The 14,073-nt window shown below is 39.5% G+C and overlaps 1 protein-coding gene across 4 annotated transcripts in view; it reads right to left on the bottom strand.

The window, feature by feature from the left end:
• Positions 1-1,023: 1,023 nt before the first annotated feature.
• Positions 1,024-14,073, bottom strand: part of Slc4a8 (solute carrier family 4 member 8) — an 86,146-nt gene continuing 73,096 nt past the window's right edge. For 3 of the 4 annotated variants that reach the window (XM_063254782.1, XM_005006465.4, XM_063254781.1), the window contains 4 exons: positions 13,478-13,615; positions 9,666-9,757; positions 7,866-7,973; positions 1,024-6,314 (listed from right to left, as the gene is read on the bottom strand). In XM_063254782.1, the coding sequence (XP_063110852.1) occupies positions 6,302-6,314; positions 7,866-7,973; positions 9,666-9,757; positions 13,478-13,615 (351 nt within the window). In that variant the 3' untranslated portion in view covers positions 1,024-6,301. The remainder of the gene's footprint in view (positions 6,315-7,865; positions 7,974-9,665; positions 9,758-13,477; positions 13,616-14,073) is intronic. The other variant, XM_003476046.5, reaches the window with a different exon arrangement.

Here is a 14,073-nt window from a genome sequence, read left to right as displayed (position 1 = left end):
GCCTAGAGCTTCAGGAGCCATCTGTGATTATGAGGCAGAAACTAAGAGGAACTGCAAAGAGGCTGACCAAAGAGGTCTGAACTCCAGAGAGGCTCGGATGGGATTACTGCTGAGTTCAATTATCCAAGAACCACCTACTTATATTTTTTACTGCTTACTATGAGCCAGGTACTATCCTAAGCAGTTCTCATATATCAATTAGTGGAACCCTTAACAGCCTGGAGGCTTAACAACCCTGCCTGTGCGACTGTGGAAAACCCTCTTGCCCCACCAGTACTCCCATGACTCCACAGCCCGAGATGGCTCTCAGGGTCCCGCGAGAACTCCTTCCTATTCACTATGCATTACTCAAGCAGTCAAGACTGTGTCTTGTGAGGAAAGGATATACCACGTACTGTGAAGATTTGAAAGCTAAAAGACAGCAAGTGGCCTCCGAGCTAGAGGAAGCCGTGTCTGCAGACGGAAGCCCCACGGCGTGCACTGCCTCTCACATCATGCTGTGTCCACAGTGCATTTCTTGTCACTCCATGAAGCTCACTGACCAACCCCCCATCCCACCTTTCCTTTCATGCTCACTGAGGCTGCTGCACTTACTCCATTATATTCCTCTCCCCTTTTCTTCAGTCACCCAACAATGAGACATGAGGAGAGAAGCAAATGCCTCTGCCCCCACAAAACCCCATTCTGGTGGCAAAGCAGATTTAAATCTGGATTTTGAGGCAGTGGAGAATTCCTATATATTAGCAATTGTTCTAAACAGCCTGGGAGGTTCTCCAAAATGGATTTTCTTTTCCTGCTGTCCTGTTCCTCTCTGCTTAAGCAGTCTCCCAAGATGGCGCCATGTGACTGCCTTGGCTCTGCGGCAGGGCTATGGTCAGGACCTGCAGCAAGGGGAGGTGCACCCACCCCCTCTCAGCAGAGACCGCTCCCCGTTTCCCCACCTTCACTGCTGTTCTTCATGAGCTCTGAACTGCTTGCACTGACCCAGCCCTTGACTCAGGCCCAAAGAACACCACAGAAGCAAACAGTGGATACAGACTTTATTTTCCACCCATCGAGGTGAGCACACACAAGTTTGGGTAGGCAGAGGTCTAGGAGCTGCAGGGTCACAAACAGATCAGAAAGGGGTCTTATTCCTACCACAAAAATTGCTATGAGATTATCACAATGAAACATTTATTCCCAGTTCTATCTACACCATGGAATGTGGAAAGGGCTACATTTCTTACACTAAAAATATATATATACTTTGGAATCTCTAAAACAAAAATATCTCTATCTCTACATGAGACCTACTATAAAGAAGAACATAGAAAATAAAGGAAACATACCAGCACCGCGAGTTGTCCCCTTCTGTGGGAAGGTTGCTCTGCTCTCCACCTGACACCATTAGCTTGAAAGGGCAGTGTTTCTACCCAATCAGACAGACCAGAGAAACAAGAGGGAGGCTTATCACCCCAGAGGGGTGAACACAGGAGGGAGGAGGAGCAGGAGGAAGAGGAGGAAGAAGAGAAAGGGGATTTGGCTTCTTTCACACAAGGAGTAATTGCACATTCAGTTTGCTGCTTCTGTTTCCAGCGTTATTGCACATGTAAAAAACCTGCAAGTCAAAGTCATCTGAGAACCTGCTAAGAGAAGCCCAGGTTCATTTCTGGTGGGCTCCGAGAAGTGTAGGGAGTGGGTTCTCCCTCTTTCTTGGGAAATATTAATGTATCAGCTAGAAGAAAAAGTTCTGAATTCTCCAAAGCTGAGAGTGGATTAGACTTAAGAAAAATATTAGTCCTTTTCTTTTCAGAAGGATCAGAAACCATTCCATTCCCTTTGAGCAGAGAATCTCCTAAAAGAATCATGACTATGATGAATCATTCTGCTTCCTGAATCCTCCTCTGAAAAGGTTCACATAACACTCTTTCCCTCTTTTTGTACTTCAGTGATATAGTTACTTCACACTTCTCTTGTTTATAAAAATTACCCTTCTTTCTGATGAAAAAAAAGAGTCAGCCAGCCATTCTCTAGAATTAATGTTAAGAGACTGGTACACTAAGAAGCATAAAGAATAGGTTTAGTGGAAAAATTCCTTCCACTTGGCTATGGAAAGTCTTGTGTTTACACTGATGAGTAGAGCAATCTAAGGGCTTGAAAATCCTCAGTCCCTCACTCTAAGGAAAATAACTGTAAAATCCCTTTTCTGAGAAGCTCCAAGACCAACCCAAAGAGCTCACAACCCCAACTGGTGGTGGTTTTAGGACTCTGATCAAGAACTTCTGTTTAAGGAGAATGTGAAAGACTGACGACCAGGCAGAGAGGAAAAAGGGACTCATATGTGAAAAGGTGAAGGTGAGAACTGGGTGATGCCGCTTGCCCAGCCAGGACCTACCAAAAGGATTTCCACCTTAGGGGAGCCCACCAGTCACCACCAAAGAAAAGTGGGCTGAGAACAGTCAATGCAGGGCTCCTGGATATACTGCTCAAATGTGGCTTAGGAACCTGAGAGGCATGAGAAAAATGCAATACAAACTAGCAAATGTGACTGTGTACAAGACCTCTCAGCAAAAGAACTTCAGAGACACTGACAAAGGTAGAGTAGCAGAAAACATACTGGATGGTGTTTCTAGTGCTGGCTTTAAAACCAGCATTTGGGGCTCTGGGACAAATCCTGTTCCTATGCTTCAAGAAAACTTGGGGTGCAGAGCATTGAAATCAACAGAGTAGATGTGGGGAAATCACTGATTTGATTACTGAGAGGAAGGCCTGCAGGGTTGAGCAAGTAGAAAAAATAAAGTGAGTAGAAGAAAAACTCATTTTTGGATGACCAGAAACTACAGATTCCCAAGACCATAGAAAAGGTCATAATTATCATAGCTTGAGCTATGATAAGTGAGGCTTAGAATATACCAAATTTTTATCCAACATTTATGACTAACTGAAAAGGCTGTTACATCACAGCCAAAAAGAAAGAATGACTTTTTACTTTGTCTTTGGAAAAACATGGTTTACTTCTATCCCAAAGGCAAGTTTCTATGAATAAAAGGACAGGCGTAGGGGATGTATGTGATAAAGGAAAGATTTCTTGACAGTTCTTCAGAAACTGGAAACCTGTGGACACCTGGCTTGCCTGGGTCTCAGAGAACAAAAATTGTTTTGGCTGCATATAAAATAGACAATGAACGTATATATGTAACACAACTTCCTTAATTTTAAAAATGTGAACATAGGCACGTATAACCGGTGGGCTGCAGGTTGGACTTACCCTTCTAGACCAGCCCTTCTCTACAGGTATGACCAGAAGGCAATATGCCCACTTAGCAATTATAATTCTTTTTCCTTAGAACCAAGATTCTACCTATCATCATTTTCTTAAATCCCTGGCTTCTCTCCTTCCTTACACTGATACCACCAGTCTGCCAGGGCATTGACCTAGCAACACTCAAACTGTTGTGAAAGAGGGGACTACTTCTTTGGCCCAAGAAAATATGAACATGAAAATTACTGGTAACCTGCTTTGCTTTCTATTCCTAAGTCTTCATGTTTTCCACAGATTAATCTGCTTGCATTTGTCCTGAAGCTATTTATCTGAGACATCTGAGATGGAAATGCTCCAGATGACAGAATGACTACATTTTTGGGTGTTTTTGCAGCTTGGTGCACAAAAGCTAAATAGTACTGACCATCACTGGTGTCTGCATTCCTACTCACTGATACACGCATGCATACGCACTGTGCTGCTTCCCCGTCACAGCTTCTAATGCCCACTTTAACTTTGCTTCTTGCTCATCAGCCACAGATCTAAGCAAGGAAGCAACTAGGACTGGAGATGAGTGTTTGGCAAGAACTAGGAGAGAGGAGATAGTAAGAGTAAAAGATGGTTCCAATCATTAGATGTAGTAAAAATGGTCTGGGAATCGCTTGAGAAAAACTAACAGCCTATTAACAAAGCCTTCCAAAACAGCTACCATTCATGCAATGCAGTGACCTGGGAGCCTGCTGGGGAAGGACTCAGAAGTGCATGTGGTCCATGACTGCATCACACAAAGTTAACAAGGGCTGCTTCCCTACTCTCCGGCAGCTTAGCAGATATAAGCAAGCACAAGACATCAGTGCATTGGGAGAGACATTCTTCTGATGGGTTCCATCACTGTTTTTGGCGCACGATGGGCTCTTCCCTGGACATCCTTTCCAGGTGCAGTGAGGTGAGGGAAACAGGTGACGTAATCACCAACTTCCTTGCACAGAAGGTGGAGGGAAATTATGGGAGAGGCAAGATAGAGCAAAAACAGGAGCCTGTTTTAAGGGAACAAAAATGATGAAACAGAAGCAAACTCAAGAAAGCAGCTGGGGATAGAAAGGAAAAGTCAGTAAGAAGCTTTTGCTCCTGACGGGCTGCCTTTTGCTTTTTTCTGCACTAAGTAGGTAAGGGGTATAATTACGGATTTGCTATAATGTGATAAAATGTGAAGCTTTGGCTCACAAAGATTTAAATGTCCATATATTTCAAACAAACATTCTTGATCCTGTCTGTACCATGTGAAGGGAAGCCACAGGTGTCCTAAAACAGCCTTGTGACTAGAAATCAGATCAGACAAAACAGAAACAATATCCACAATTCAGAGTGATACCACTTTTATATTTGAAAGCAGTGTGACCCTCAGCCTCTGGGCGTTGGTGCAGTGACACACACTGCTCGTTTGCAGTTGACACTCATTCTGAGTGACAGGTGTCTGCCCAGTGCCAATTGTTAAACATTTTGAAAATCACCTTTGCATTAAAATAACTATGTCCCTAAAAGTTAGGAAACTATGAGGAAAACTCAGGGTTCTTACAACATTAGTCAAGAGTCTTTAGAGTAAGATTAGACTATATTAATATATTCTAAGAGTTTAAGGAATACAAAACTCAATAAAATGATATTGTCAATTCTTCATCTATGAACATAAATCCCACTAGGAATTTTCCCACTGTACAAAGATATTTCCAGGATAGAAAACTAATAGGATTGAATTCCTTGAGTGCTAATGGGCTGGCTAGTGACATTCTGTGCACAAAGGCAGGGAAGGTATATATGCCTTTGGCATTAATTGCAAAATAGAAGAAAAAAATCATAAATATAGTTTAAAATACTGGAATTAACTTCACCACTTACAGTTCACTTCTCAGGGTGACTCTTTAAGAACCAGAACATTTGTCAACCACAAGAAATCCATGATGAAGAACCCACATGGCTGATGGTGGTTTGGTCCACTGAGCTGATGATGGCTCACTAAGGCAGCTAAGGAGACAGTACATAAGCACTTGGATTTCTCCAGGATGGAATTAGAGTATTTCCTCAAAAGGCAGCAGCAAGACATCGAACAGTCCAATGAAATGGCCAATAAAAACACCATATCTCTCTTTTTACTCACAAACAACTGTTATCAAATCTTTCTAGATATCTAGAAAGTACACACTATGACAAACCTTCAGGTTATGATCCTTTCTGGTATCTAAACTAATTCCCTCTGTAGCAATGCAGGCTCATTCTCTTACTCTATCCTCCATAAAAACCAAGGGAAGCTGCTCATCCTCAGTCATCATTACTAATTTTCCCTCAAGCCTTTTCCTAAATAAGCTGAACAACTTCAATGTACTCCTTGACCCTGTGTCTTCCAAAGGTCTCACTGAGTTGTGTAGAGTGCTGCTAAATGACAAAGACACTCCAGGTCAGAGGCATATCCTGATTGTTGTGGGTACTGCCAAGCCCAGATGGCTCACCTCCTGCTAGCAGACCCCTGACAGCCTTGGGGTCTCACTAGCTCCTCCAACCAGGATGGGCAACGGAGCTGAGACTCAGGGCCACCTAGGAGCTCAAAGATACCAATAAGCCTGGGAACCTCCCCTTTTCTTTCTGTTCTCCTGCTAATCTCCCATTCATCCCTTAGGAAGAGGGACCTCACTGAAGGAATCCTCAGTGGTAGAATGGACCCATGTAGCTCAGCAGGCTAGCAGAGTTTCAGATAAAATGTCTGAAAAATGGGAAGCTGGGTCTTTTATGGCAGCAGCTCTGATGAGAAAGGAAGAAGAGAAGGACCAATAGGAAGTGGTCTTCTGCTTTCACGCTTGCATCTGGTACCTGGCTGGGTCTGGGGATGGCAGGTTGCCCTCCAGTGCACGCCAGCAATGACTGAATGCTTTGGCAAGGCTTGAGATGACCAAAGATGCGGCCAGAGTTGGTCATGATTCTTCTCCGGGAGACTCACCATTTTCTCTGTAATCAGAACTTCCCTGAGCACCTCATGGCCCAAATCTTCCATCCCGGCAAAGACTCTTAGTTGAAGAGACTGAATAAAAGTGTTACAATGAGACAAAAAGGGAACACATGATTCATTCCTGCTTTTAACACAATACTTTGAAGATGCCACCACAATTTGGATTTGGCTGTATTTTAAGTTCATTTACAAGTAGACTAGTTCTCAACTAAAAATAACTGTGCGGTATACAGTTCGACAGCTGCCTGGATTTTCCTCTGAAGGAAATAAGATTCTATATTTCACTCACTTTCAGCACAGATTTATTTTAACCCATTTGATGAAGAAATAACCATTAGCACCCACTGGTGGCTGTGACTTTTCAAATCACTTCAACTTCTCCTCAGAGCAACCTCATTATTATACCATTGTACAGACAAGTAAACAATGTCAAAAATAGTGGTATGCTACCTTATAAATGGAATTAAGGGCAGGAACAGATTTCCTGATTTTCTAGCTTAAATTTTTTTGTTTTGTTTTTAACCTCAAGGCTGTCTTTAATAAGGCTTCAGTTTTGCCTTCAGTTTTCTGAATATTTAACCCATATTTCACTAAATTCTTCAAGAAATTTGAACACATAGCCTACCTCATTACAGGCAAAAACATCTAAAGTCCTTCAATTTTCTTTTTCCTTTTTTTTTTTTTTTTTTTTTTTTTGTACCAAGGATCAAATTCATGACCTTGGGCTTGTCAGGCAGGCACTTATGCCACTGAGCTAAATCCCCAGCCTTTATTTTCTTTATCAACCTGATCAAAACTGATCTAAAGTACTAACAAATTTTATATATATATATATAAAATATATATTATATATAATATATATTATCTTTTATAATAAAATATTAAAATAAAAAGATACCTATAATTTAATATTTTGAAATCTTGGCAATAATTATCATTATGAAAACTTGGATTTCTTTTTTATTAAACCATTTTTTTGGGTGGTACTAGGAATTGAACCTAGGGCCTTCACACTGAGCTATATCCCCAGCCCTTTTCTTATTTTTATTATTATTTTTTTTATTTTGAGAAAATGTCTTGCCACTTACTCGGTTGCTCAGGCTAGGCCTAAAATTATAAGCCTCCTGCTTCAGCCTCACAAGGTGCTATGATTACAAATGTACACCACCATGCCCAGCTAGTAATTCTCATTATGGAATAACTTAAATAGGTTAAAGTTAGTATCAATACTATTTGTTTGTACTGATATTAATAGTAGATACTTTGAGCAATTTTCCAGTTTGTGTACTTGTAGTACCAGAGATGCCCTTCAGATTTCAAAATAAGAAGTATGAAGACCATTAAGGAAGATAAACATAAAGCAAATTTACATTCCAAAATAATTCCATCCTGACTTTGGATCTATGAAAATGGGCAATTATGTCCTTGTCTTTAAATATTTAGAAGCCATTTTTACTTTTTTCTCCTTAGGCTTACAGCTATTTTCAGGGGTTAGCAGCAGTCTTGGAAGTGCTGTTTATTAGAAAATTCAATCCAAGGGCTAAATCACATTTTACTTTCAATATTACTGTCATCTTCAAAAGTCAGAAATAAATAAAAATCACAAGTTGCAGTTCCCGTTACCTTTTTTCCTTTGTATTTCCAGAATTCATACTGAGAGCTTTCCAGACCGTGGTTTTAGGCATTTCATCGGATATATTAATCTCAGAGGGGTCACATCTGAAATCAATGCTTTGGACAGTGAATGTTAGACATATAAGCAAAATACGTATCTCAGTCTTAATGACCACCACCCCGTCAGAAGGGAAACGATTGGGTCTGAGGGAGCCCAGCTAATAGCTCTCAAGAGCCCTAGCAATCAGATGGAGTCTGGTTCCCAAGGCCACTGAGACTGAAATAGAAAGAAGCAAACAGCCAGGCTGGTATCCCAGGTGGTGCTGCTACTCCAAGAGAGTTCACTGCAGATGTTGACGACATCATGATGCCAATAGTACAGCATCGGGAGCTGCTACTTAGGTCATGCTTACTGTGTGCCAGGCACTCCTCATTCATTTTCTCATTTACACAGCCAAACTGTTTCCATTTGTAGTTTACAAACGACTTTTACACTGGGTTACCTTAACCATCACAGCAATAGACGTTAATAGCATTCTCACTGTGATGGTGGAGAAATTAAAATTCACAGGACTATGTGTCTGGCTAGGGTCAAACAGCAGTAAGTGGAGAATCAAGACCTTAAATCTGGCCCTTGGTCCCCTAGAGAAGCTGAGTTTTTTTATAGGCCAGAGGGGCTCCTTTTTTTTTTTGTCTTTTTCCTTTTTATCGGTACCAGGGATCGAACTCACGACTGCCTGCTTGCAAGGCAGGTGCTTATGCCGCTGAGCTAAATCCCCAGCCCCTAGAGGGGCTCCTTTAAAAATACCAATAAAGAAGAAAACATTCTGCTAAAGAAGGAACATTACTCCTCCTGTGCTGCCAGAGAATTCAAAGCCTATGGCTCCTGCACAAAGACTTACAGAAAGGTTATTGGGGACCAAAGAAAAGAGTTTCCTAATCTACCCCACAATATAAACCAGCCCATTGATCAGTCAGTTCCCAGGATTTAAAAGGACCTAGATCATCTACTTTTTTCCTGCTCTACTCCTTTCTTGACCTCTAGGCTCCTTTAGACAATGTATTCCTCTTCCAAAATGGAAACTAGTGCCAGGAGTAAAACCACACATGAACCAGGTTAGTTTCCTGTGGCAATCAATAAGTTTGATAAAGAAAGGGGCTAACTGGTTGGCAGAAATAATGCCTTTTTATAATTCCAGTTGATTTTCTCCTTGGCTCCCTGAATTACAAATGCCATCAGCTGGGTTGGAATGGGCTGTCTTTGTCTAAAGACGGGCCCAAAAGTAGGCATCTTACGCCCATAATGCTGGAAACTCTTTGGACCTGAAGACCCAGCCCTACTTACCTTTGGAAGTGGTGGTGAAAAAAATGGGCAAAAGGAATGCACAGACCTGGGTTTGACTCTTAATTTTTATGCTTAGCATCATAACCATGGGCAAATTACTTAAACCTCTGTAAGCCTCAGTTTCTCACTTGTTCAAAGGGTGATAGGGACTGACCTCAGAAAATGGTTGTAAAGACTGAGGGACAGCACATGAGGAAACCTTTATGCATAGCCTTGCCACAGAGGAAGACACTCAGGGCTCTGGCTCCCCTATTTTTCTTTTCCCGTGACTCCTGGTATCTGACAGAGTACAAGGCACAGAGTAAGCCTTTGATTCACAATGAAACAGAAAAGGCACTGTCCACAGGTGAAACAGAAAAAGCTGAATACCAGCAGCTGGAATTTTGACAGCACACCCAACCACAAGACCAGAACATTTAGAGAATACCCCAAAAGTAAACTCTTTGCTGTTTTGGGAGATTTACCTGAAACTGTTGTTTTTTCCAGGACTACTTAGCAACTTTCTGCTTTCTAGGGGAAACTTGTCTCCCCCTATTTCTAACATTTTCTCAACCTCCTGAAACAAAAGAAGACATTATTTTTATCTTGGACCAAACAAGAGCAAGCCCACTTTTCTTTCACCACAATTTTTACCTAATTTTCTCATATTCATTATAAAAGTATAATTCAGATTTAACTCATCATAGAAAAAAGAGACACATATTTGCACACATAGAATAGCATTGAAAAAATTAAAAACCTGAATATGAGTAAGCCTTTAGATTCAGTGATCAATTTCCTGGAAATACTGGGAATAAAAGAACATGTTAGATGACACCAAGGAAGATATTTAGAAAAATCCACATGGTGCAGACCATATAGGTTAAAAAAAAAAAATCTAGTTTCTTTCTTCAGTAAAAAGAAAAAAAAAAAAATAGAAAGGGAGAACAATATATGAATCAATTACAATTTGTGAACCTTCTTTAGATACCAATTAAAATAAGTTGTTAAAAATGATAATACAGAAAAAACATAATAAGAGAATTGGGGAAATATGAACACTGACTTTTTTTCTCCTTGTGTATATGTTTACACTGTTCCATAACAAAGTATTTTCTTGCAAATAATACTCCTAACTTAAAGGAAATAATTGCAGTTTTTATTAAAAAGTATTTGTTTAAAGTAGTATAATAATAAAATGTAAAAGAACTAAACATTTTACTAAGGGAAGAATACTTAAGTTATTACTATAATAGTATAGAATATTATATATTCATCAAAACAATAAATGCACTATGTAAAAACACAGAAACAAAAGTATTATGAAATCAAGTTGAGGGTGAAATCAGAATATCTGTATACCTATATCTATCTATCTCTCTCTATATATATGCAGACATAGATATACATCAAAAATATATAATTATGGTTCTTGTATTAAAACCATGTTAAAGATTTGAAGAGAGCATAAATGAACATAAATGGTGGATATTGAGGTAGTGAAACTTTGGGGTTAAATCTCTATTTCATTTAGCCTTTAAAATAATTTTACACACATGTCTTAACAAATATACATGTTTAGCTCAGAAATTTTGGAAAATAAGGAGTACAATGTCTACCAGCCACCCTGAACTTAGCACTCAAAGAAATCTTTTGATTTTTCCTTCCAAATCTGCTATTTCTTGGTCTTGCTCGTCTTGGTAAGAATCATATAGAGTTGTCCTTGATTCATCTCTTTCACCTGTGCCCACCGGTCACTAGGAAGACCTGTTGACCTCCCATCTTCAAAATAAGTCCCAGATTCAGTCACTGTCATCACCTCTGCCTCAGCCCAGGCACCATCGTTTCTTTTCCAAACTGGCGCCACAGTCCCTTTCCTAGTGTCCAGGCTGTCACTCTCTCGCCTCCTGCCTTACTGACTTTTTTGGCACCCTTGAAGTACACCAAGCTCATTCATGCTTCAAGACCTTTTCATGCCTATTCCCTTCCCCTAGAACGCTCTCATGGAGATTCTCATGTAACGCCTCTCACTCCATTCAGGGCTCTGCTCAGACATCTCTGCAGAGGAATCGTCTGCAATCACTCTAAATAAAGTAACTCCCTCACCCTTTACATTCTTCTTAAAACATTTCATCACCTAAAATTTTATATTGTATATAATTGTATATAATTATAAATATAATTATATATCTATATAAAATTATAATACTATAGTCATAAAACAAATGGTGTCTTCCATGAGAATGTAAGCTCCATGAGGCCAGAGACATTCTCTCTGTCTTTATACTACTGGATTTAGAAACTGAGAACAGAGTAAACATTCAGGAAATATTTGAGGAAAGAAGGAAAATAGATTTTTGAAAGATTTATGCTTATCACTCAAAGGTACACACAGAACCACAACCAACATTTGTTCTATTTTCTTCTGATCTTTTTCTAATTTTTTTGTGGGTATTAAGTAGATTCTTACTATAGGTTTCCTTTTGCATTCTGACACATAAAATCTAATAAATATGTCCATCTATCATTAAGTGTTCTTTAAAACCAGATTTTAAACTATTGCCCAATATTCAATTGTCACACATTCACTCTTAATTTTTCTTCTTTGAAGTTGTTTTATATAAATACAATTAAAATCTTTTGTCTATATTTCTTACACATTCTTAAAATAAATTCGAAAAATAGGGTTGCAGGGTCTCACTATGTTGCTCAGGTCGGTCTTGAACACCTGGGCTCAAAGCTCCTCCTGTTTGTTTCCTGAGTGCAGGGACTCCAGGTACCCGCCACTGTACTTGGCTTAGGCAGATACATTTTTAAGAGTCTACTCTAAACTGCCCACTAAGAAATTTATCCAATTTATACTATCATTTTTAGTGTATATGAATTTCAATTACAGTGTCACCGACACTGTTCTTTTTCTTTTTAAAAATCTTGCCAATTTGATAAGTGAAAAATGTGTTCTCCTTTTTAAAATTTCCATTTCTTTGATTGTTGGCTAAATGAGCTTTCTGTCAAAGTATTGGCCATTTGTATTTCTTCTTTTGTAAATTATCTATGTCCCTTGCTTATTTTTATTCCATTTTTCTTATTCACCTGAAAGAACTATTTGAATAGTAAAGATATTAAGCACAACTTGAATGCCATTTTAAACTTTTCAGATACCTTAAAGTCTCACTTTTTTTTGTGTGGTACTTGGGATCAAACTCAGGACCTCATGTTTGGTAGGCAGGCACTTAAGCCACTGAGCTAAATCCCCAGCCCAAAGTCTCACATTTTATGCAGGAATTCTATCAATATTCCCCTTAAAGCTTTTTTTTCTGGCTAGGGATGTACTGTGGAGGTAGAGCGATTATCTAGTCTGCAGGAAGCACTGAGTTCAACCCTCAGCTCGGGAAGTTTTCTTCCATTGCTTTTGTATTTAAAATTATTAACACTTAATAATACAAGCTTTTAAACATTCAAGATATTAGAAAAGTATATTTCAGGGGCTGGGGATTTAGCTCAGCGGCATAAGCGCCTGCCTTACAAGCAGGCAGTCGTGAGTTCGATCCCCGATACCGATAAAAAAGAAAAAGACAAAAAAAAAAAAAAGAAAGAAAAGTATATTTATTTGAGCACTCATTATATGTGGAAACACTTCCCAGCACATTCATTTCGTGGTCCAATATGAAAATATGTTCATTTTGCTATACATTCTTTCCCTGCAAATGTAGGCCATTTATTGAGGGTCCTTTTTGGAAAAGACAGTGTGTGAGTGCTGGCAGAAATGAAGAACAGAAAGTCCTATGCAAGTTGTATTTGCAATGTGCTAAACAGCATCAACTGCAAATAAGTCTAAAACATAGAAAATGGAGTTTACTTGTCAAATTAGATGTTTGGGAATAATGTGAGCCACTGCATCTGATGAGAACAGATTCTATGTTCATATTCTAGGTATGAGCCTGGTGAGTAGACACAGAAAACAAAGGGGAAAACTACGATTAACATATCCAAAAACACTCAGTCTGCTAAGCATGATGCTGCACGCCTGTAATCCCAGCATTTCAGAGTGGTGAGGCACTATGAGTTCAAGGACTTTAAATTGTGTCAGCCTGGACTAATAGTGAGAGCTTGCCTCAAAATTTTTTTTAAAAAAAGCATTAAAGAACTTCAATCCATTCTCAGCTAAGAACACCTTTGGATAATCTCCCCAGCTCCTAAATATAATTCTTGGGATTCCAGACATTCTGACTTTATGTGGTGTTTCCTATGTTTTGTAATTCGAGGCCCCGAGTATAGTGACTACAAGGACTCTGACCTCTTCCTCCTTGGCCTTCTTTTTGGCATCATCCAACTTCTTCTTTTTGCTTTCAGGCATAAGATCATCTAACCAGCTCAGCTCTCGCTTAGAGAAACAAAGATCCATGACTTTCCTGACAAAGACCAAAGCTAAAACCTAAAAGAAAAATGAAAGGGAGAAAGTGAGTTACAGGAACTAATTTCCTTCTGGAATTAAAAGCCAAGTCTTATTTTTATAGAGGACTAGGGTTTTTCCAGCAACATCAAACTCATAATAGTCATTAACAGTTGCCATTTACTGAACATCATCTTTGTGCTACTTATGGAGGCATTTTACACAGAGTATTTAATGATCACCATAACAACCCTACAAATCGGACTGCAACTAATTTAATTCTCTCAATGAGAAAAGAGGCCAGTCACGTTGCTGTCCTCTTAATTGTTGCTCAGGATCACCAGGTTTAGGCTGCTCACAGGAGGGGCGATGCTTCTACCCTGATTCTCCTAGTCTAAGCTCCGGCGCAATCTTAATTCTTTTTACATCCTCTTTCCCTCCCCGTCTTCCCCCTCCCTCCATCTCTTAGTCCCCTTCCCATTTGAGAAAGGTTTATCCTT

The sequence above is a fragment of the Cavia porcellus genome, unplaced genomic scaffold (genome assembly GCF_034190915.1).
Source record: "Cavia porcellus strain 051 isolate PalLab524CR breed Dunkin Hartley unplaced genomic scaffold, mCavPor4.1 scaffold_8, whole genome shotgun sequence".
Classification (NCBI taxonomy): Eukaryota; Metazoa; Chordata; class Mammalia; order Rodentia; family Caviidae; genus Cavia; species Cavia porcellus.
The sequence above is the reverse complement of the archived record's forward strand: the minus strand, read 5'-3'. Positions and strand labels throughout refer to the sequence as shown.